The 25,399-nt window shown below is 39.0% G+C and overlaps 1 protein-coding gene across 3 annotated transcripts in view; it reads right to left on the bottom strand.

Annotated features, from left to right (window-relative positions):
- MYLK4 (myosin light chain kinase family member 4) overlaps positions 1–25,399 on the bottom strand; it is an 81,612-nt gene that overhangs the window by 44,800 nt on the left and 11,413 nt on the right. For 2 of the 3 annotated variants that reach the window (XM_072924083.1, XM_030265416.4), the window contains exon 2: positions 22,585–22,843. In XM_072924083.1, the coding sequence (XP_072780184.1) occupies positions 22,585–22,843 (259 nt within the window). Of the gene's footprint in view, positions 1–16,065; positions 16,310–22,584; positions 22,844–25,399 lie in introns of those variants that run through there. The other variant, XM_030265417.4, reaches the window with a different exon arrangement.

The raw sequence follows: 25,399 nt of genomic DNA, 5'->3' as shown, positions 1-25,399 counted from the left end.
ACTGAAGTGTTTTCAGGCTAATTTTTTACGTATTTTTTGTATTGAAAAAAAAAAGGTAACATAATATTGCTTAGAACAGGTTTGTTGTATTTATGTTGATAAAAGATCAGATCTGGATTCCTGAGTGTCTAGTGACTGCTTCTGGGACAGGGAAACACGAGAAGAGCAGTCATGTTATGAAACAAACTCTCCTCTTACCTCAAAGTCACTTTCCTCTCTTCTCCTGACCTATCCTCATCTGTCCCTTGCTTCTATTTACAGAACTCCATTAACGTTACACACTCTAATTTGATCACAAGTTTTTGGGTTCCATACATAAACCCCCTGGCCGATTTCCATGGCCTCTACACCATGGAAGGACAGACTGAAAAATAAAAATGGTCCTTTCTCATTTCATGCAACTGATGAAAGCTTATGTTATGGATCTTTTAACCTGTTAAACTCTGTAATATTTTTGGGATAACAGATACAAGTAACATCCTCTTTCTCTCTCCTATTTGAATGGAAATCAGAGATAGATAAAGCCCTACTGATACCCCTGTCTGGCTTTCCTCTTCTCCTCAGCAGGATAGACAGCTATTACACTTAAACACAAGTTATAGAACCTCTAAACCCCATAAGCTAACTCTATTCATCTAAAAGATATTTAGCCTATGTCTGGCATTTTGTATATTCAAGGCAGAGAAAAAGTGAGCAATGTCTAAGGACAGTTCAATCCCAGATTATGATGAAGGACAAATGGAAAGAAGTGTCATAGGTGGTATTGCTCTCCTTCCTGACTAAAGGAGGAGACCTGCTACTGTTTCAAGAACTGGGGCAGAGAAGACTAATCTCATCTTTTGCCCTCACTTCAACAAAGCTTAGAAAAATGTCTGTCATCACAGAAACTTGAATCATGGCTTTCAGCATTGTTTAAGTTTCATCTCTCCCTATCATGGGCAAGAGCCAGCCTTGTAACCTTCCTTCTACTGCACTGTTGCTCTAATGAGAGAGCACAAAGAAACAGAACAGTTTCATTTCATTCTAAGTTCTCATCTCAGAACATCAAACAGTGGGGGATTGATTTTGTGAGAAGACGTGGCAGGTGGTATTTTCATCATGATTTCTGTCATGTAGCTCATGAATGTTGCTTGGAAAAATGGCATCAGTGGGAGTCATGGATTAAATCTTGTTCTAAGGGTAGAAAATATATGAGAACTGATCACAAACCAAAAACTATTTCATCACTCTGCCTACACAATAAAGAGCAGCACTGCAAAAGGGATTGATCTTCTCAAAATATCTGATTTTCACTCTTTCAAAAGGCAATTTTCACAAGCTGGAAAAAATCCACAGTCTTTGGAAAGGTGTGGCAGTTTCACAGAGCAATCTCACCTCACAATTAAGCTATGTTGTTCAGTTTTTTATTAGTCTGCTTAGCTGGTTTAGTGGTTTTATAAAATAGTTGTTTCTTCTCTCAGTTGCTCTTTCTTTCCCCACTTTAATATTAATAAATACATGGTTTCTAACTAATCCTTATGCCTTCACCCCAGTACTCAGAGAAGAGTCATACATCCACCTGTAAGAAGTACCATAGCTCCAGAAAATCATGATTGTTGTGACAAGATGAATAGGGAATGACTGAGTGCCATTTCTTCCAGTGCAAGAGGATACAAACACTCAAAACAAGTACTGAACGTGAGTTTCAATCAGAAACAACAGATTCACACACTAATTACTTGTGGAGGAGCTCACTGACACAGGATATTGATGGGGTGGTGGAATAAGGGCAGACAAAAGGGCATTGGACAAAATTATGAAGGACAATTGCATTAGAGGCAATAGCAAAGATTAACTGCTGGTCATAGTCTGATGTCTGACTGAAGCTCAGAAGGTCTCCCTGGTAAGAATTTCATCTTATGTTCCCCAGTTTTAGGTCGTGCTACTAGTCACCTGCAGCTAGGATGCTAGCCGACCTCTAAATCAAAAAAACTCACATGAAAACCCCTGCTTTATTGCTTGTAAGCCTTTCTTTCTGCCACTAGAACATAGTGCTTGCACCTGGAAACATTTGGAAGCCTTGCCATGGCCTCACTCACCTTTCTGCCTCTGGGATTCAATTTTGTGACTGCTGCATTTGTTTTTACCTAAATTTTTCATCTGACACTATGGAAAATGAACAGTGATTAGCCAGAGCACAAACCTCTATTCCCTGACCAATTCATATGATCCAACAGGAGAATTAAAAATAGTTGTCACTGGAGCTAACCAAAGAGTTCTGAAACAAAACACTGGAATGTGTTGGAAAATGATGGCTCATGAAAACAGAAGACTGCTCAACACACGATGTGCTAAGTAAAATTAACTAGGGAAGAAGGCAGAGCAATACTTGTCACCATGCTGGAATGAAGCATGTCTAATTTTCATTTCAGTGCAGTTTTTCTTTTGCAGCCCTCTCTTCAAAGGTGTGAAATTATTGCAATGAAATTCAAAACCTTATGAAATGAGGCAGATAATAAATTTCTTTGCAAACTAATTTCAGCCAGTTTGCTTAGTCAAAGGCTTTTTCTATCTTCTGAAGGCCCACTGACTGAACTGAAATGTGCTTACTGTGAAATAGAATCAACTGAACTTGACATAAAAAGACAATTTTACATTAATCTGAAGGAAGCTAATTTTGGTTTTAGATGCTAGTCTTTGTTTAACACAGCACACAGAGTTAAGACAGAGCATGAAGCTCTGACACCAGGTAGAAGTTCTGGGATCAGCACTGATTTTTTTCATATTTCCTCTTCATTTTCTCCTTTTAACTTGCATCACTACTTCCTGCTTTTTTCCTTAAAGGATGGTATTTCTTAACATCAAGTTTCATCCACAGTATGTGCAGAGCACAGCAAAATTCTTCAGTTCTTTGGTTCTGCTGTACTTGCTGTTTCGAGTTTACTTGCAGTGGTAAACATGCCACAATGGGGAACAGCACCATATATCAAGTAGCTGTAATCAGGCAGATTAGGTACCAGCAATTTTCCTAACAGAGAGCCAGTGTCAGAGATCAAGCATGAAGGCTAAGATATCTGCATTGCCACTGTCCAGAATCAAGTGTCAGGGATCAGGACTGTAACCGCCTGGAATAAAATCACGTGCGGCAGCGCAGGGAGCAGATCCCACCCCAAACCTCGGTGGGGAGGATGTGTCTCCGAAGTTTCACCACTGAGAGTTGAGGACTAATGCAGCAAAGGCAAGGGAGATTAAATGTTTGTCCTCCTAGAGGAACTCAATGCTTCTTTGCCAAGCATTGATTTGTTCATGCAGGTGCGTTTCTGGGCAGGCAACACTTGCAATTCTGTGTGTGCAGTTAATCTTTGCAGATACTCCTAGTCATGCCTTTGGCTTGCTGATCAATATATAAATACTTGTATGTTTTCTTAAGGAATATACCCTGAATGATTGCTATGACAGGGGAACATCCTAAACTAGCACAGCAGTGCTCCTGAAGGGAGCTGAAAGAGGCATGATTTCTTGAAAAGGTCCAATTTCAATATCAAGGACTTGTCAGTGCCCTCTACTCCTCCTGAACATATTATCAGGATGCCCAATGCTATAGTACTTAGCCAAAACTATAGTAGAATATAAAGTAAAAAAGAAAAATAGGAAGAAAAAAAAAACCTAATATTTTTTAAAACTTAAAATATTTCCTCTCATTTGTATCTTATTTCAGGTTTAGATTTTTGAGATCAAGGGCAAATAACAGGGAACTAAAGTCAGTCAGTACTTGCTTGCATCTCCCTAAGAAAGATGCATAATACCCTTCTGATTCAGCTTCTCCTTTTTTTCAAGCAGGGATAATAATACAGAAATGTCATTCATGTCATAACATGTTGAGAGCTTTGAGATTGCAAGGAGGCATCTGACCATGAAAATGCACAGACTGTTACTCTGAAAGCTCTCCACAGGAGCAACTTTAACTGTCATGGACAGAATCAGAACTGGAGTGGAGTGGATAAGCATCACACCAACAGAAAGAATAATTATGCTTCTTTTGAGTAATGATACTTAAAGTAAGCAACCTCTTTTAAACTTTCCACTTTCTGAAGAAGTGCTCATACGATTGCCTACTACTGTGGACACAAAGCAATAAGTAACAGACGAAGAGATGTGATTATTTGAAATTTCAAGACATGATTCTAACTTGAATGTCAAGGACCAGTCAGCCATCTGCACCTCTCAAACACATTATCACTGTGTTCATGTTGCTGTTTAGAAGCATTTTGTGCAAACCTATTAAAACTTGTAACCTAGGTGTTTGGGCATGACAAAGCACCCATCGGCAGCATGCCCCCTGCCTCTCACTAACTCCATGCACAGCAACCTTTAGGCTCTCAAAGTAAGCAGAAACATTCAAAGAATCATTGATTTAATCCATGTGTTAATACTAAATATGTGAAGGTTAAGGAGGGAGATCCTAGTAGTTTCTAAATCCACATCATTTCAGTGCATTAACACATGTTCACCTGCTTGAGTGCACTAATCCAAATCAAGGAAAAATTTCACTGGGCAGGGGCACTGAGGGAGCTTGCAAGAAACAATTTACATGAACATTTAATACTCTAGTCCACTGTGAGGTACAATAAACCTGGTAACAAAGTAAAACTTTCAGATGTTTCATTAGTTCTGCAGTCCCTCTCATGGCACTGTAAGTTAGTCTGCCTAAGTTCAGGACAGACTATTTGAGTACAATTGTTTTAAAATTTTGTTTGGTTTTTTAATTACGTAGCAAAAGAATCTGAGGCAACAATGTACAAAGAAGAAAGACAGGTAGAATGAAAAGTAAAATTAAAAAACAAATTAATCTATTCCCTCTTTCGGGTGTTCCCACCTCACCTCCCCAAACAAAGAGTAAATATAATTGTCATTTGAAACATGAAACTCTGCAAATGCCTTTACATTGCAAAAAGCTTCAGTGGCTTGCATCCCAGCTTTCTTTTATCTAAGTTGGGATAGATCCAAGTTTCTAAGGAAGGCATCAGAAATTCTGTTTAGAGTGATATCGTTGATTCTTTATCTGGAAACACAAATCTTATTTCTGCCCTGCTTCATCTTGAGCTGGGAAGTAATGTTGATGCATGCAAGAAGCAGATTTACCTTTTATCCTTAAGCTAATACACAAAGCCACAGATGTGTGTGGGAATCCAGGGCTTCCCTCTGGCTGCCCTGGCAGGTCTGGGACCCTGGCAGGGGTCAGGAACCCCCCTGGACAGAGCCCCGAGAGACACTGTCTGTGATCTCTGTCCATGGAGAGGAGTTTTCAATCTTACAGGATGAATTACAAGCTTTGAGTGTTTGATAAGAGTAATAATTAAATGTGACACGGGTGCAAAGGTAAAATTTTAGGTTTCTAGATTAGGGGTTCAAAGGGGACAAGATAGAGGAAATTGGGTGTGTCTTGTCCTTTTCCTCCTTCTTCATGCCCTCCATGTTTCACTGTAGTGTTGGCATTTTTCTATTAGTTTAGGCTAGGGACACACTGTTCAACGTAGATGATAGATATTAACACATTATTGTAAATATAGTACACATTGTTTCTAGTATATAATGTTTGTACCATCCCACTGAGGGGCAGAGCCCCTCACACTGCCCTGCAGGACAGACCTGCGGCAGGGCAGCAGAACATGTTATAGATAAGCAAGAATAAACAACCTTGAAAACAACACAGACAAATTATAGCTTCTTCTTTAGCAACGAGGCAAAAAGACAAAGACTTTCTACAATCTCAAAATCACCAATACCCACAGATTCTAACAGATGTGTAGATTTTAAGATGGGATGGGCAGCTTATAATTGTGTATTCTAATTACTTTGCATTAGTTCCTAAAGATTATCCTATGATTCTCAAGAATCACTCAGAAAACAATTCATTGTCAAGATGCCTGCTGCTGCTGAACCAAAAAAAGGAAACACCATTGTCCTCAGAAAGCACTTCTGAAAAGTACTGGCACAAGTAGGTTCATGGAGAATATCCAAAATGAGGGTTTGAAGCTATGACACATTTTCATAGTGCTCAGTATTAAATCCTTGGCATATGAGCCATCTGTAAATCCCATCTATTATTAGCAGGGATAAAGAAATAGGACTGCAGCCATTTAAGGAACAGAAACAATTAAGGAGAGGTGGAATTGTTATAGTTAACATTCATAGCACTGAACTCCACAATTAGAAAGTCTCATAATCCCACAGGACTCATCACCATCTGCAGGTACTTCAGTTCCACTCTGCTTTGATGTAAACGATTTATGAGCCAGAAGAGCAGAGCGAGCTACACCACCACATTTCATGTCATAGGTCTGAACCTTTGTCATTACAACACCTGCTCTTCTGCTGACAACTACAGTCTTCTAACTTTTCAACCTGCTGTGACACCAACAGCATCTCTTCAGTGGTCCATGGTCTCTCAGAAAGGCATGAAACCTGATGTCTGTGTTCCACTGCCCAGAGATTACCAGTGAAGCCTTACAGGGAGAGCAGCACATGCCTGCTACAGCAGAACCGTCCATGGTTATGACTATCACCAATTCTTCACCTCAACTCAGATCTGAGTCTTGCTTTTTGCTGGCCTGGACAATGAGATGAATGGACTATTTTTATACATGTTTATTCCACAGCTATGAGCAATGTGCTTTTGAATTCTAGGCATTTACAGGGTTCACAAGGAGCAGGCTACAGGGAGATTCCCAGGAAGCTAGGAAGAACCTTGCCAGCATGACACCCAGCCTCCCTCCCTGTAGGATTTTAATATTCCCATGTACAAGCATAGTTTCTCCCTTGCAGCCCAGAGTAAGGACTGCAGAAATGTGGTCAACACAACAACAGGATCTTTCACTGTCAGTCACTGGTGTTGTGGCAAAGGTACAGCAAACCTCTGTAAGGGAAATACAACAGCACTCAACTGCTCTGTTTGGGAAGGATTTATTAAAGACCCCACGCAAGCACAGTTTGTAGTAGAGTATTTTGTGCTCTATCTTTCAGTGAGCTGCTCTCTTGTGTTGTTTAATTGTTCAATTTGTTTTCCAAATTCTATTCTATATGGAGGAAGACAAGGAACTCCAACAACATCTCAAATACTATCTCAGAGGTCCAAAGAAGTCCATGAGAATGAAAGATCCATAATAATCAGCAAAACTTAGTTCAGAAAATCAGCAAACAAGACTGTGCAAATTCTGAAACCTGTGCAAAATCTTCATGCCTGTTTGGGTTTCATTCTGTTTATCTAGATATTCCCAGGAAAAGCAACTCCCAGTATAGCCATTGGCAACTCAGAATATGTCCACTCAAGAAATGCACATGTGGCTTTATATTCACAGCAGCTGTCTTAAGCCTGCTGATTTCTGATCCCTTGCATGTTTACTAAGGAGCACATTTACTTGGTATATGAAGTGTAAAAGAATGGACACCATCTGGAAAAGGCAAGTGATTCCTGTGTCATATAAACCCTAAAAATTTCTTCCCCACCCCTGTAAAACCACAAATGACCTGACATCTTGACTGCTCTTTGTTGAATTCAGCTCCATTTTCATTCCTGAAGATAGCTCTACAGGGAAAGGTCAGTAATGTTGAGAAGTGGAGCAAAGAATGCAGGTTATTCTGTGCTGCCCATAGTATAGAAGCCAGTGCAGGCAAAGACAGATATTCCTCTATTAAAATTGCTATGAGGGACTCTAAAGCAAAAAGGTATATTCTGCCTTGAAGAATATGGAAATATTTTTCCTTCACTCTCAATGGCACATTCCAGCATCATCAATTCCAAAAATCTACTCTTTCATATATTTGTGGGGTCTAGGCTATCCAGATGACTAAACCTTTGCAGAATCAACTCAGCACAGAGCACTGAAGAAACCACCTTACCCAAAATAGAAAAAGTCCTCAAGGAACAACATATGTAAATATATGGAAAAGACAGAAAGAAAGATGTAGAAGAAGCTTTAAAGAAATTATGTACATTGAGATGACTATTAAAAAATCAAGATTTCTGAGGGAAAGAAGAACAGAACTGATCTCATGCCATTTTACCAGGAGACACCTAATCAAGCAAAGCTTCATAGCTCATATAAAATATAGCTCCAGTAGGACAATTGTCAACCATTGTCAACCCAAAAAGTAAAAGATTCTGAAACAAGAAAGAGCAGAAAGAAGAAAAGTCCAAGGTTATTTTTTTAAGCAACAACATAAACACAACACATGATAAATCAGAATGTATTATGCTGATAAGTTGATGCTAAGTTGCATCACCTAAACCCTCCAAAGAATAACTTTCATGCAAAATTGGGTATTAGTTCTGTTCTTCTTCCAGAAGAGGGTTTTCACCACTGGAGGTCACTGTGAACTGTAGTTGCTCTTTATCAGCCTCTCAAAAGAAAAGAAAAAAATATTGCAGGCAGGTTATCGAGAATGCAGAACCTGAGGTGAGACAGAAATGAAATATCACTTGTAGAGTATTTGAAAAACACCCGTAGCTAATTGGTGAGGACTTGTCTTTGCTGGAGACAAACTTAGTCATGTTTCAACTCATTCCGAGTAGAGCAACTGGCAGACTGCTGAGAGTTTAGACATGTGCCAGCCTATACCCAAAAGTCTCATTTTGCATGTCAGCTTTCCTCTCTCACTGGTCTTGCAGACTGAACACTGGCAAGCTAACAACAGCTATGGTGATGGGCACACAATGGGAGACCTATTACTGCAATACAGGAAAATCACAGGGCTTTTTTAGAAAACAAGGGTAGGATTACCTGCATTAAGATTAGGACCTGTTAAAAAAGACATAGGTTTGGCAACAGTTCTGAATAAAAACAAAAGCCTCTAGGTTTGAAAGTTTACATCCTACGTAATCCATAAATCACAGCTCATCTGAATGTAATTTTCTTGTCTCATTTCAATGCATTCAGAGAACTATTAGTGGGAGCAATCTTTCAAACATTTTCTAGCTCACCACATTCAATGAGATAGCAGGGCATACATACTATATTCATTGCTGATTTTAGACTGATGCCCAAACAGTGGAGGGATGTTTGTCTGAGTTTCTGTCTCCCATAATGTAGGAGTCCAACTGATAAGAATATCTGAAGGAACAGGCAGTGCTCACAAAACAGTGGTGGTGGGCCGCTTTCGGGGGAAATAAATATGAAAGCACCGGAAAAGAATAAAGATAAATTAGCTCAGCTAATTCCCAATGTATTATCAAAATATTAGCAGCTTCATAAACCAAAGAATTTACATTTCAAGTACACATCTGAAACTCCCACTTGACCACAATTTTGACAATGAATCAGTGACAGCTAGGCAAGTTTTATGTGAAATACACCATTTTATACACTGAAGTTATGTTTTTTGATATGGAAGGGGAATCATCCCAATGGAGGTTTCTGTATTTTCTGGTCAGTGAAACACAGCAGACCAATTATTGTGTCAACCAGAATAATACCAAAGGAGTTTGGCCTTGTTTGACACAAATTGAGAACTTGCATAAAAGACAAGTAATATAAGTGTCTGAAGTTTGAAAATAAATTAAAAAGGGACCAGCTTTTCTTCACTCCTCTGATTTATCTTTTACTTTTCTCTTTATTCTTATGTACTTGATCCTATTTCAAGGAATCAGCAACTGAAGGCTTATCAACACAATCCATGGTACAGCAATATCCTAACAAAGACCAAACCCGTCAGAATGAAGACTGAAAAAATCCTCTGATATGATTAAAGCATCACCATTGTCAAGCACAGGCTAGCTACAAAAACAAGTTCACTGGACAATAATGTTACTGCTTTGTTGTGTCATTCTTCTTTCATTTACCTTTACACATAGAATATTAGCTCCTTGAAAATGCAGCTTTTCACTGGATGTATGCTCAGACAACCTCAATGTACATGAATACACGATGCCCAACAACCCTGATTTAACAAAGCATTTCAGCACATGCTTAACTTCAAGTATGTGAAGAGACTCACTGTAAATAATGTGTAATCTGAGACCACCCACTTGGTGAAGCAACTCTGCCTATATCCTTTAGCATGTCATTTTGGCTTACTGGAAGGAAGAAAACCCCATCTTTCCTCTGGAACAAACAGTACTTGCTTATTTGCAATTATAATTGACAAACACAGAGCACGACATTAAAAGTCTTACATAGTTCCATAGTTCAGAAAGCTATCCTTCAATTTCAGTTAGTTTTTTCTAATACTGGAGGAATCTTGAGCTACATGGAGTACCACAAAGACCAAAGAAAGCATGATTTTAAAAGCTGAGAAAAAAGAGAAAAAAAAAAAAAAAAAGCCAGGACAGATATTGAACAATGGATCAACAGATGCTCCAAAGCAATGATTTTTGTAGTTTTTTGGGGGTTTTTTTGTTTGTTTTGTTTTGTTTTGTTTTTTTTGCAGAAAACATTTTTTTTTGGCATAAATTTCAGTGCTTCCTTTGACGAATTAATTCTCATTGCAAATTCATGCTGATAAAAGTTGTTTGTAACACTACAGAATCACATTTTTCTTCTTCTTGACTTCCCTGGCCTTGATGGGTCTTTAAAAATTATTATAATTTCCAAGGTAAAAGATAAAATGCAGTTTCTAAAGTCAAATAGTATTGAAAGATAATGCCAAGGGGAGGTCACTTTTAAGAGTCTAGTTTTTCTTTGGTGTCTGCTGAACATTTCGGAAAATTCATAGCTCCAGACACTGCATACATTAAGAGTATGATTCCAGATGCAGGATGATCCTGGGAAATACAGGAGGATTGGCAGACATAGAAATAGAGCTTAAATCATTATTACCAATCCATATTCCTTCAATAATGCATTCCACTGATTTTGGAACTCAGAGACAGCTAAGAAGCCAATACTCTCTACCACAGTCACATGATGTTGAAATGGAGATGACTGAATAATTCCCGGGGGGAAAAAAGCATCTCCCACATACTTGGCAAACACTAGTGATAACATGAAGGCTTTCATACAATGTGTCTCAGAGAATACAGCTCCAGATATAAGAAACCAGTGTGATAAACAAGACATTTCTTTTATTGCAAGGGGGGGTCCTGCTGCAGTAGCAGCATGACTTGGGCTGCAGTCTGGAAGTCAGAAAGTCTGACTTTCAGTCCTGGTTCTGTAACAGATCTGTTGGATGACCTTGGATGCTTATTTCTATCCTTCTAAGCCCCTGCTTCTCCACTCAGTTTCATAACAGCCTGTCTACTTAGACTGTCAAGTCACTGATGTGGCAACTGTCACTCACAGTGCCCATAAATAATCTCTGATACATTTAAACTTTGTGTTGTCTGGGGATATAAGGAGCAAATTTCATCCTGAGCTGGCTTCTGAAATATCTAACCATCCATGAAGTTACTGCTAACAGAGCAGGGGGAACTTGTAAAGCACAGTTTAAGGCAGGAACAGTGCATCACACAAGCTTTCTTTAGAAGTCCCATGCTGGCCCTCACACACTTTGCATCAGTCTGTTGGCAGTCGGTGGCAGCTAGAATTCAAGCTAAAGATTTTCATGCCGATTCTCTGGAGCAGCTGCCTCACAAAAAAATCGTAATGCAATTTTTATACAGCATTAAGTGCACAAGGTGTTCCCCTTAAGTAAGAATAGTGGTGTAAATACTGTGTTTAACAAGTCTGATAACTAACAATGGCGTGAGAGGCAGTAGCTGCATGTGGATCAGTAAAAGAAAGAGAAAACGCTTTCAAAAACCTGCCCAATTTAAGTTTTTTGATAAATTCATGCCTTTCCATGTTCCTCTATTTCAACAGACAGTGAATTACTCTACAACTAAAAATGAAGTGCACACACAAGGGAGATTAAAGATACAGATCTTAGATATAGTGCTGGAAGAATGAGGTTTAGGGGCTAGAATATTGTATTGAAAAAGGGACAGCTTAAATCATTAGAAGTGACTAAAACAGAAAAATAATCATTTTAGTTAATTTGTCTTATTCACTTGTCCTAGTCCTCTGAATTTTGTTCATTCTTCCATTTTAGTAATGCCATATGAAGTCATGTTTAGACCCCCAAGCTCTTTAAAAACTCCCAGCATCGAGTTACATTTCTGTATTGTACATTTCTATTCTTATAGAATAGGTTTTTTATTAAACCACTATAAAACCCTGCTAAGATAGGAGTTGGAAGAAATACATAGGGTAGGTATAAATAGGAGAATGTAGGATTCTTCTATTATGGTCTAAAACATGCAGGAGCAAGAGGTTTTACGCAATTGCTCCAGAATTACCAAACATGGGTCTACTATGAGTTTCAGAAAGACAGCAGAACATGTTTGATTTGATAAAAGCAGTAATTCCTTTAGTAAACATGTCCTTTAAAATGTAGTTATGATAAGGGCTATGGCAGCATCAAAGGTCAAGGGAAAATAACCCCATATCTTGTTGTCTCCCTGCAAAACAGTCAAGTTTAATGGCTGAGATTTTCTCTATCATCTTCAACTACACTCCCTATAGTTTACCTATATGAGGTAAACTAGACAGAGTCATAACTAGGTGAGATCATAACTGAAATTAAACCTATCTGCCCACATATCTGCTCTATCACTATTTAGTCCAGGTATGGTGTTAGGGAGATTTCCTCTACCAGCATGTCTGCTTAGTTAGCCTTGAAGACACAGAGCGATTTAAAAACAGTCTTTTTTTTATTGTCAATAACAAATTAATTTATGTGTATTATAACCACATCCCATGCATTTTCTTTCCCACAAGGTCATATTATAAAGCCTCATTTTAATTTATCTCAAGAATTTAATTTGTAAATGTCAAATAAGACTTAAAAGTACCTGCCTACATAGTATTTGAAAAAATCCCCCCTTACATACTGTACAATTCATGTCTAACTTCTGTTTTCAATATAAACAATTTAGCAACTTCTTTAACTCAGGAGAGTTAAAAAACTATTTTCAGCAAACACAGAAGGACCAAACACCAGGAATTACATCAGGTTGTCCATACAAGTGGAAAAATAAAGATACTGAACCCCTTAAAATGCTCTTTACATGTGAGGTTTCCATTCAAGGTAACAGAAATGTGCCTCTCCCACGCAAGGGCCCTTGTTTTCTTGAATTCTCATGCCACACTCAGTGCTGGAAAGTCACTTTTACTGCACCGTGACTTCTGCTAAACGTGTCCACAAGACATTGCACAAGGATGCCAGAAGAGAAAGGTCACAGGGACAGTCTGAATGTCTCTCCACAGACCTCCGTGTATATTACAAATTGGTTGGGTAGGTAATCTGTAACAAGACACCTCTGAATGACATGACCAAAAGAATACTTTGCTAAGCTGTGCACCCAGGGTCAAAAAGAAGTTTTTAAGGGAAGATAGACAAGATGCAACACCTTTTACACAGAAATAAATATATATGCCTTTGCTGTACTGAAACTTATCTGATTTTCAGATGCTTTAACAGTCATGTATTCCAAAGGTTACAATAAGACTAACCACACTATTCATATGATCTAAAAAAAAAAAATCAAGCTGAATTTACAGGGAGACGACAAAGTGAATTGTATGTAAAAGAACACCAAAAAAATAAAGAAGATAACTAGAAGATGCCAGAGATTTTTGAAATTTTAGATCCTGTACCAAATGGTGTGTTGGAGCTTTGCAAAGTAATCAGCACTCATAAAATGGCTGGGATCCAGCAGGCTGAGGGTTCAGAGACATGCCTCCCCCCAGACCTCAGCATATAGCCACGTAAAGAGGACACGGGACACTAGACAGAGAGTCAGCAATTTCATTTCCACGTTGGAAATGTTTCTGCACAGATGCCACTGACTGAGAGCATGACCTTAGCACAGTCTTCATCCATGTCTGTACCTGTTTCTCATTTCACTTCTCCCTTACCCAGCTGTTCACACAATGAATTCTGTGGAGTGGATCTGACCTGTACTAAGCCTCACAAAGTCCCAGTTAGGAACTGCTTGCTCATATTAACATAATAAACATAATGAAATTATTACCAAAGGCCCTTCACAACCTGCTGAACACGGGGTCACCAACAGTCCAGCTACCGCCCACTGGCAGTAGTGTTCTGCTCTAGTATCACACACAGAAACAAAATGGATTTGCTGCTAGTTACTTGTTATAACTTTAAACCTTTTTTCTCAATTAGCACTTCTTTGGGGAACGAGTATCATGATCAAAGGTAGTAATGTCCCCTTAAAGTCTCTTGGGAAGCCAAACTCATCTTTTCACCAGAACTGCAGAAAAATGAGCAAGACACATAGAGCTCTCTTGATCCAATTCCTGTTTTTCCTCATTTTGGGAGTTGAAGGAAGAACCATTCTGAAATATGGATACTGGTGAAGATCACCAGGCTTTCTCACCACAGCAGTCCAAACTTTCACAGGTCTGATAGCCACGGGACATATATCAGCATGCACAGGGACAAGGGAGCTCAAGGAACTGCTTTCTTGCAGTTGACAACAATGCTTATCTGGAAAGGAAGAAGCATGAAATGGAATGGACATGCTATGGGGTCCTGAGATGACAACAATCTTGGCTTCAGGCAGCTGTTGCCTCATTTCCTCCCAAAGTTAAGGATTCCAATTACCCAGGAATCCTGGCATGAGCACAGTTCTGCTGCCAGTTCCTGGAAAGGACGCTTGCCCTGCCCTTGAAATATTTGTGAGTCCATGTCACCTTTCTACCTATGAGGACTTAAGAGACAGCCTGGGAAACTTGCACTTCGTGAAGGACCTTATAACTCAAAAGAACAAATGTAACATATGCAGAGCAATTAAAAAAAAAAAAAAGGATGGGGGGGAAGTCTAACAGATAAAACCACTCTGAATTTCAAAAGTCGGTTGATGATGTGCAAGAAAACTGGCAAAGAGCTCTGATTTATGTCAGATTCAGGAAAAAATACTTTAGTGCTAATAAGGACTAGAAAACAATCTCTGGTAGTCTTAAAACAGGGTATTTTAAAACCTGTTTTCATCACAGTGCAATGGATACAATTCTTTTGCTACCAAATACCATGTGTTATGTTGGCCTTAAGTCTTAAAAACTGAAAAATAGATTGATTGTAGCAAAACAATAGAAGTGTAATAAAAATGGAAGGAAATTAACAAGAACAACAGATTTGATTTTTCTATTTGCCAGGTGATTTCTCTGTGAATCTTATAAATCTCACGTGCTGATATGTGTAGCAATATTTCAATTATTCTCCTTATCACTAATGTTTGAAGTCCTTACACTATGTGTGAAGAATTCTGCTATAAAGTCACACAGTAGGTCACAACTCTTTTGGCTGATAAGATATACAAGTGCAAGGTTGCAGACTTTTCAGACTTCAAACCTTTATCATGAAAACACTTGAGATTCTGCAAGTGGCTGTCTTCAAAGAAAGAAAGAAAAATGTCTTTTGTAGCAAACTAATTGAAATCCTAAGCATTTTGTCAATCTACATCCTTGGAGATACTTTAGAAAAAAGTGTCTTCTTTTTTGGCTATCTAAACTCACCTATTCCTTTTGTTTAAGTAATGTTTCCTGTTAGGAATTCCAAAAACTCTCGAGCTACCACATGATGGGTCATCCCTGAATTACTTTCTGGGAAACCACAGCAAACATGCATACTGTCCTTGCAACGTGATGTAATAACAAGTGATGCTAATAGATAACGCTACATTCACTTGACAACAACAGGAAAATAAGGGGCTTACTAGGGATCTCTGAGTCCCGCAGCAAGAAGGGCTGGCAACCTTGCTCCCACCATGGCCACGGACGGTAACCTTGAGGCACTCCCTTGTACTGCACCCAGTAGAGGTCACTAGAGGATGTTTTAATGGCAAGACAAAGCCCTCCGACTGCAAGGGAAGAAGAGATGCACCTTGCTGAAAAGCACATCACCTGCCTAGGATTTACTGCCGGCCAGACCTAGATACTGCCAGTATGAAAGAGAGAAATAAATGCCGCTCCAGGAGAAAACAAATAGGTTTAACTGGTTACATTCGAACACAAGCAGCATTCATCCAGTTAAACAATACAGTGACTGAGCAGTGAAATGTATCTAATTTATTAAAAGTATATCTACTACCTGTGCATTTCCAGGTGCAGGGATCCCTTTCTTTCTTCCACAGCTTAACACAGTCCACAAGGTGTGCCAGAGATATGAAGCCAAAAGGCAGAAATTACCTAAAATCCAGGCAGCATTTCTTTGCAGGATTAGATCCATCCCTTTAATTTTAATCATCTGATTAACTTGGTTCTTCTGCTCTAGCAGATGCAATTTGGCAGGCACTCTCAAAACCCTCCCCAGCTCTGTAAGTACCACCTAGCTAGACAAGGTTCGGACACGCTGCAGGATCCCATCTCACACTTCAACACATTCCCTGAACCTATAAGGAAAAGAAGTGATGGATCACTGACAAGCATGAAACAGGTGCAGGGATCTACATGGGATGTGTATTGCACGCACTTGAACGCAATTACTCTGACATTCCAGAACTTCTCCAATGAAAGCAAACTCTTAGCACAATCCATTTGCAGTTAACATTTCAGGCAATTGAGAATCTTTTTTTTCCCCTTTTAATAGGCAAGAAATGGAAAAAAAAAATTCAAGGCAATAACCTAATGTGTTAGGGTGCATGTGCATAGAAAGGTCAGTTTGAAATGCCATAGTTTTACTGTCTTCAGTGCCTTCTGTTCCTGTGATTGCAGTGTAATTCCATTACTCCATATCCAAACCAACACTGTGCAGAAAGGGAGTCGTAGCTGTCTGGCCTTTCATATCCAGTATCTGCTCACCTGCCAACCATCAATCTCCTGATCCAAAGGATGGAAGGTGCCAAATAATTTCAACAACATGGATGTGAAACACTCAATATTATAATGAAAGTATCTTCTTTCCCCTAAAATTCCCAGAAGCAGATATACTGCTTTAGTTGAATTTTCCCAAGCGATTCAAGGTGATAAAAATTCTGCATGGAAAATATTTGCTTGAGCAGACTTAACCTATGAAATTTCTAAACAACTAAAAACAAGGTATTAAAAATGGTAAATAACTGTAACAAAAATATCCTGCTACCAGCCCCATTGTATGCCCAGAGAGATTTATTTCTAGAGATTAAAAAATGAAAATCTGAGGAACAAAGCACGCTGTGGGTTATTGTCTAATAAATAAAGATATAAGGATATATGTAAGGATTGTGAAGAACCATTACATAAGGTCTCAGGTAAATATTTATGGAAGGAATCCTTATATACAAGGATTATACATATTCCATGCAACTGCTGCCCATAATTACAGTGCACCAAGAGTCATTGAAGAAGAAGAAATGGTGTCATTTCTTCTCTGCTCAGGTATTTACCTGATCAGAGGTGAATAAGCAAAAAACATGAACACCAAAAATTTCAAGTGCTAAAAATTCATAAATCAACTTACAAATATCATGACATCATTTGGAAAAAAAAAAAAAAGTTGTGAGATTAAAAAAAAAATAATGACTGTTGCCCTTTCTTCAGTTAGCTTCTGACTTCTGTGACTCCAGAGCGCTTTCAAGCCACTTTTGAGTTTGTACATAGCTGTTATGTTGGTCAGTGTAGGGATAGGGATTTTTCAGTCAGGAAATGCTGATATTCCCTTCTTTCTTTCTAAGACAGGAAAATATTCTCACAAGCATGGGAGCTGGGAGCATTAGGTAAAACAAAGCTACCTGAAGTCACAGAATCACACACACATTGCCACAAGGCAAGAGAGCGCCATGAACTTGGGACGTGAAGAGGGCACCACAAAAAGGATATTCTGTAAAGCTGCGCCAGGCTGAGGATGGCAGCGCCGTATCTCATGACAGCATTCCAAGCAAGCTGAAAAGGTGCTTGGTAAAACAAAATGGACCCAAACTTGGCTGAAGTCCATTTCCAGTTTCCTGACCATACCAAGGCAAGCCTTAGACATGGTGCTTCAATTTCAAGGTTAAAGAAAGCCTTGAGAGTTTAAGAAGCTTTTCTCCAAATGCACTGAGTCCCTTACAGGGTTTTGTTAAAAAACCCATTATTGACTAAAACTGTAAAACCAGAAATAGGTTTCTGTCAAAATAAATAGCTCAATATCTTGAACAGTGTTAGGGACCAGAGGAGAGTTATTAGGAGTTCATTGTGTGACAGTGATAATTTTTTCTCTGAACAAAATATTACTGTGACTCTGGCCTCCCTTGGAAAACGGAACTTGTAAAAGTATTGGTACCACCACAGTCATTTCCAGCACAGAACCTGCAAGGAAAGTAACTCATAGATAAATGGTGGTGGAGAAGAAGGTGACAGAAGGCTCAAAGGATACAGGGAATCAGAGAACAATTAGCTATCCCCAGACCTAATTTAACTGAACATCAAATACCAAGGGTATCTAACAGTTCTAGATGAACTAAATATTTAGAAATTAGTCCTTAAACTGTTTTCAGAATATCAGCAAAAGTATGGCTTTGCATAGAAAATGTTGTAAAATTGTCTTCTTCAGGGTCAGTGACTTGTGTTTAAACCCCAGCTCTATGCTTCGCAAGTACAGCTTGGTTGTTTCATAATAGTGATGTTCAGAACTATAGAAGCTCCCAGGCTCCTCTTTACCCAGTCAACTCACCCACATTGAATAATAATTTCATGGCCACTTTTTGCAGATAGCAATTCAAGATCAAACAACTTGAATTGCATTCTGACACCAAATATTACCCAAGTAAGAGCCAGAGGGAAGAGACAGCAGATTTGTGACCGACAGCACACAGCTTTGGCTGGGCCATTAAAAACAGTACAGATGTAAAACAGGGAGCTCATTGGGATCTAATGCAGCTGGGTCAATTGTGTGGCAGTTTCACAATCAATTTACGTTTGCATAAGCTGGTGCTGTTGTCAAAAGGAATTACTTAATCTTCTCACACCTGCTTGTCCCTACCCTGTGCCACCCCCTCCCTCGGACCAGCACCTTCAGATATCTTCGTGTGTCTGTTCAGTGCAAAGGGTCAATGACAGGTCTGGATTTTTAGTCTTCTTTTCATTTGGTCCTGACACATGAAAACAAAATGTCTCTTATTTGCTAACGTCTAACCTGAAGCAAAACTTCATGTTCACTGAAGATAGAACCTAGCCAAGATACAAAGACACGTGCTGCCGACAGTACAAACGGGGGACAAGAGGGCATTCTGAACAAAGCACACATAAAATACCTACGGAGCAGTTCTGTCACTGGCTGCTTTGCCATCCTGTCCAAGAGGGAAGTGGTCTATGGAGAGCTGGAGTGGCAAAGGGTGCCATCTAGGGGGCACCGACAGCAGAACTGCCCGACAGCACCACCCACTCATCGTTGTTGGTCAACGATTGAGGGCTTTGCTTTCCATTGACGTCTTCTATAGCTATGAAACTATTATTATTATTATTATTATTATTATTATTATTATTATTATTATTATTATTATTATTATTATTATTACTACTACTACTACTACTACATTGTGTTTGGGTTTGATCATTTTTCACAAAAATATACTGTACCAAAAGACAAAAAATTGTGTTTGCTTCTTTTATTAAAAAAAAAAATCTAGAGAAATAGTTGTTTTGAGCAAGTGAATCATTTCTTCTTTAATTATAATTAGGTAGTCTCAGACAAGTACAGGCTTGCAAACTGTCCTCTATTCAGTTGCCTGAGCTCCAACACACTCCCATTTAAGTGAATGGATGCTTTGTCATTGCTTTCACCTTCACCCACAGAAATTACAAGGACATACATCTGGGAAAGGTTTACCATATTTCCTGCCAACACACTCTTCATCCTTTCCTGATCAATATAATAAAACTACTCATCAATCAGGCAGACTACACTAAAACCTTCTAAGGGTAGGTCTTGGTTTTCCTTTTATCAATATTAAAAGACAGTTAGGGCCCAATATTTTATCCCATTGAGAAATTCCTAAAAAAAAAAAACCCCACACACCCAAAAAACCCCAAAACCCAAAACAAACAAACCAACAAGCTGTGTGACAGTGACATTTTAAAAGCTTAGGAGAAATATAACTAATGTTTACATATCTATAAGGCTCACTCTGGTGAGGTATATTACTAGAGTTCAGTTCGATTGCCTTTCATCTTTGAAGTTTAGTTCCCAGGAGGCTGACAAGCTAAAATGGGAATACAGAGCTATTTCTCCAGCTGGCAACTAGCCACCAGCTGTTCATCTAAATGTTTTCCTTTCTTCTCTACTGCACCACCAAAACCTCCCTACCCTTTCTTACAGCACTCTTAGGAAAGTGCCTGCTCCAACCATCAGACTAAAGAAGCAAACATTAAGAGAATTAATTAAGAGACTGCAGCACAAACCTTCAGTGAATCTGAAATTCAGCATCAAGCTAAGATACATTGACACAGGCAAAGCAGCTCTCAGACCTTTTGCTGATCTTTAGGATCACTGGAAGTGCTATGAGGCAGAAACAGCAGTTTCTGCTGTCTTACTTGTGCAACTTTTTATTTTCACAGTGGAAGTATACTCTCTTAAAAAAAACCAATAACATCTTCCAAAGGCCAAACACCCAACGTTGGGGTCCTTTTTAGTTCTAATTTTCACTATAACACTAAATGAAACTCTCTAAAATGAACACATCCTACTTATATGAGATGTGATTTGTTTGTTTCAATATAAAGTTATTTTTCTATGTCTACAGAGCAAAAAATTGTAGCACCTTCCTGATGACTGGAATATTTTTGAACAAAAGTGACTCAACAGAATAAGGAGTTTCAAAAATTCAATTTCTTGATTTGATAATACAAATGGAAACACCATGAAATTTACTTTACACCAATGCTCCAGGGTATCATCTGAACAGAAAAATATTCAGAATACTTGAAAAACAGTTCTGCCATATCAGCACAATCAGCATACAAACAGTCACAGCACAAATTTTTCAAGTCTTTTCACAAACTGGTATATAAAATTAATCTCTCATTCTCCTACTGCAAGTGGATTTTCTCAGTTTTTATCTAAATGATGCATCAGTAAAAATACTGCTTCCTTTAGATTCTTGCATAGAAAAAACCCATAATACAAGGAAATGTGCTGTTATTTATAAACATACTTTTGCTGATTACAGAGCCATTTTCCTACCAGAGACCCCATATCAAGATGCCTAATACCATTCTTACTAGAGACAGGTGGAGAACAGAGCTACACTGATAACACTCAGCCCTGCAAGTGTGGCATGCAGCATGTAACCACACGCTGCTCGCCAGATAGTGGACAGCAAAGCACAAAGCTACCTCAGTTCCTCTGGGGAATTTGCTCTTTCCGTGGGATTCCTTCAGTCTCCACTAACTCCAGAGCTGCTAGACAGGACAGATGTCTTCAAAACATGAATCCAACAAAAACCATTTTTACCTTCTAATTTTGAAGGGTGGTAGAACCACACAACTCTTTTACAATTTCTGAATATTAAGTCCAGTAGTAATTAAACCCCAGAAAAACAATACATGCTTGCTTCTATGAACACGAAAAATTAAAAGATGCTAACCAGTCTGTAAGAACCTAAAGATCACAATTGCCTGTCCCAAATACTGTTAGGGCCACAGAAGGACTTTGCTACAAGATAAGCACAGAATGGAGCAACAGTGTGGTGCTAACTCCAGGCCTGGTGGAAGCGAGATCTGGTTAGTACATACTTGGTAATTCATCTAGACAAAAATTCCCAATGTGGTAAATTATGTAAAGGAGCAACTGCTTGTATTTATATCACCAAAGACCCCCCAAGTTATGGGACAGATGGTATCTGCCACCACCAAAGCCCTGCCCCAAATAGTTAAGCTACTGTGATAAGAACTTGAAATAAGATAACGATGTTACTATTGTTCGAGTGTTGTCTCAGACTGAGGAGAAGGTTAACAAAGCCAGGGGAGAAGAATGTATCAGTGAAAATGGACACAAAGAATGCAGAATTTATGGACCACAAGGAAAGCTTACTCAGCAACTGTGCTGAAATCAGCTCTGACTGGGTAAAAATCAATTCTGGCATGGGGAGATTAAAACCACCCACAACTCAAGAAACCCACCAACCCAAATGAAAAGACTCAGCATGTGCACTAATTAGTATTAGAAGTGAGGCAATAATTTAACCAATAGACTAAGAGAACTGTGCAGCCAATGAACATTAATTCATTTCTCTGCTAAGATATATAAATAGTGAAAAGTTTTGAATGACCTCAGAACCGCTGCCACTGAGAAGACGTGTGTGAAAAAGGACCAATGGAATGTCATTTGATCCACAGGTGGTGACTAGCTTCTACTCAACTTCTCTCTCTCCCCCAGTTCCCTTTTCCATTTCTATCTCTCTACCTCAAATTCATTATTAAATAAAATCCATACTATTGACTTTGCCATATGGTCTCATTTTCACCTTAATTTGGGCAGAGGCATCTCTCAATAATCAGATCTTAACACAGCTGCAATACATTTTCACAGACGATAATGAAAAATTCAAGTCTACTGGGAAATACACAAAGTAAACTCCTTAACTAGCTGAAAAAAAAGAAAGAGGCAGTGCTTTTGGGAAAACAAAATTAATTATGCAGCTAGTTAGTTAGTTACCTTTTTCTCTTCTGTTCCAGGATCTGATTCACTGAATTTTTGTTCTTGAAAGCTTCTAGTCATCTTCATTTTCTCCACACTTTGAAAAAAGGCTGTTTTTTCTAGTCTGCTTGTGCTGAATTGTGTATTTATTTCTTCAAGCCTGTTAATCTTAAGTAGTTTCATACTATGTCCAGTTAATTTGCTGTCTGTTCTTCTCTCCACCTTAGATTCATAAACCAGTGAACACTCGTAACTTCTGATTTCTCCTCTTTCTTGGCTGTTCAAAAGAAAGATAAATAAAAGGTCTTAGTGTTATTCAAGCATTTTGACTTAGAAAATTACCGTGTTGCAACGCTTTATATTTCAACTCTCTCCTTATACTTGCCGAACCAGAGTATACAGCACTGCCTGTTCACAGAAACTTTTCTACACTGAACACCAGATAATTCAAGGCTACAAGACCAATATAATTGAATTCATTCACAGAAACTATTTAGCTCAGCAAAATACCTACTGCTGTTGCTGCACACCTTGTTTATGGAGCACCCCTCACTTCTTCGCCATCTCAGTGGTTCCCTGCTGCTAAACATGCTCTCTTTTCTGCTGCAGTTCCAGCAAGCTGATATGCAAGGACCCTGATATTAAGTCCAGAAAGATTTTAGACACTTAACAAAGCAGTACAGGCATGGATACAGGCCTTTTCTCTCTCTTCCCACCATCCTGTACCACAAAAATAGGTAGTTGCCAAAATGGTGGCAATTTCTGGCCCTCTGTTGAAGGCTGCAGAAGAGCACAGTCCTCAGCTGGGTTCTTCTCCTCTGCAGGCCTTTCTGATGTGCCTGGCAAGTACAAGATGTAGGATCACCGAGGCTTGTCTAACAGTAGGATTGGTTGGAAGGCCACTGCAAGTCAGGCCTTCTCTGTAGAAGGCTTTTATTCCACAGCAAGGTTGTGGGTTCCCACCTCAAATAATCACTTGGCTACACTTGGAATATATGTCCTTCTGAAAGACTAATTTTTTAAAAAGAGTATTCTAAAATTTCACTTAGCATCTCTTTCTACATCCAGGAAATAGAGGACCAAAATATTTCTGTAGCTGTTATTGCAACCCTTCCTTCACTGTACTGGAAACCCACCTAGAAAAGAACAGTGCTAATGCCTTAGCTCTAGAAAGCTGTATCTGTTAAATCTCATTACACAGCTCATAGTTTCAATTTAACTTACATAAACACCATAAATTATATGGTGTAATAAAAAACTTATATACAACCTTACAGTCGCTGGCAGCACAGAGAAACAGCTTTCAGTGTACAACCAAAGACCCAATTAAATCAGTTATTTTTACCCAAACACCTTCCAACAGAAAATGTTCCTCAGTGTTTTGACCCCACATCTGTGCATGTGCAGCAAATCAAATGTGTACTTATACCAAGTAACTGCTCTGCCCAGAGTTAGCCCTCCAAGCTTCCCAGATGTGAAAGATGCCACGTGCTATCCCATGTAACACAATAGATGGTTGGATAGTGGTGACATTTAAAGATTATGGACAGCAAAAAACCATGTAACCTTGTATTTTCAAATGAGCCTTCCAGAGAGATTCCTGCTACCATGTTGTTGTAGACTGTGCTGTTAATAGGGAGATGCAGGCACACCATCTTGGGCCTGTAAGGCATTCATCATCTGAAGAAGTCATGCATCCAATATGTAAAAATGTCCAGTCTGCTGCACCTAGCATCTCTTACCAACTTTCATAGCTCTGACATCCCTCCATTTCTACTGCCATCAGCTTAAAGAACACTTCATGAGATTTTCTTCCCTCATTTCTCAAAAGTAGATTTGTGGATTTTCTTAAAGTCTCTGACAAATGCAGATGAAATACCCAAGAGCTCATTCTGACCTTCAAGCCATTATCCTACAGATCGTTTTATCTACTCCACAGCAAGGGATGATAAGACGTAATCAAAACCTGCCAGAAAAAAAATGGGACATGTTTCCAGATGCCCTGCTGCTACCTCCATGTCTGCAGCTACTCAAATTCTACGGTGATTTAGAGTGGCCTGGCTGTGAAGACCTTGTGGTCTGACAGGACTGCAACCAAGGACAGCTGATTCAGGCTCTTCAAAGAGCACATCATTCTCTATGCTTTGATCACCAAATGTGGCCATCTATCGAGTGAGAATGACACGTCCTAACTAAAGGACATGTTTCTTCAAGCTAACCAGTGAATTACTTATCTGGGAAAATATTAATGGGATGGCAAGCTCAAATGTCTTACTGGGCTCTGTTACCAAGCAGAGACTAGGATTGAGTCCATATGTCATTGTGCTCTCCACCATTATCATCTTAATACATCCCTGAAACTAAAAGCTGAACAGTGGAATGTGAAATTTGTTTGCAAGTGCCTCCTCCGAAGTCCCAGAGAAGAAATCTCACCTTGGTCATGTGCCACTGAGCAATGGGAACCTACGAGCTTCACATGGTGTGAAGCTCCATTTTCCTCTGAAGGACGAAGGACGGTGAAAACCTTCCCTCGATCATTTACATTTCTCAGCTCTTGCCTGGGACATACTTTCCTTTACTTTCTGAGTCATCTTCAGCAAGCCAATTGCTCACTTCAAGCAAAATATCTTGCTTCATGAACCACATCTTCACTTACATACTCGGAGACCACACATGTCAGAAAAGCACTGCTTAACTATAAGCACAGGCGGCGCATACCTATGGTCCTGCTGCTTTTTCTACCCTATAGCAGGAAATCAATATATTTGCATTAAAAAATATAAACAATGTAGTAATTGTTTCTAAAACTGATCAGGACTAGAAATGGGCAAGC

This window comes from Taeniopygia guttata, chromosome 2 (assembly GCF_048771995.1).
Source record: "Taeniopygia guttata chromosome 2, bTaeGut7.mat, whole genome shotgun sequence".
Lineage (NCBI taxonomy): Eukaryota > Metazoa > Chordata > Aves > Passeriformes > Estrildidae > Taeniopygia > Taeniopygia guttata.
The sequence above is the reverse complement of the archived record's forward strand: the minus strand, read 5'-3'. Positions and strand labels throughout refer to the sequence as shown.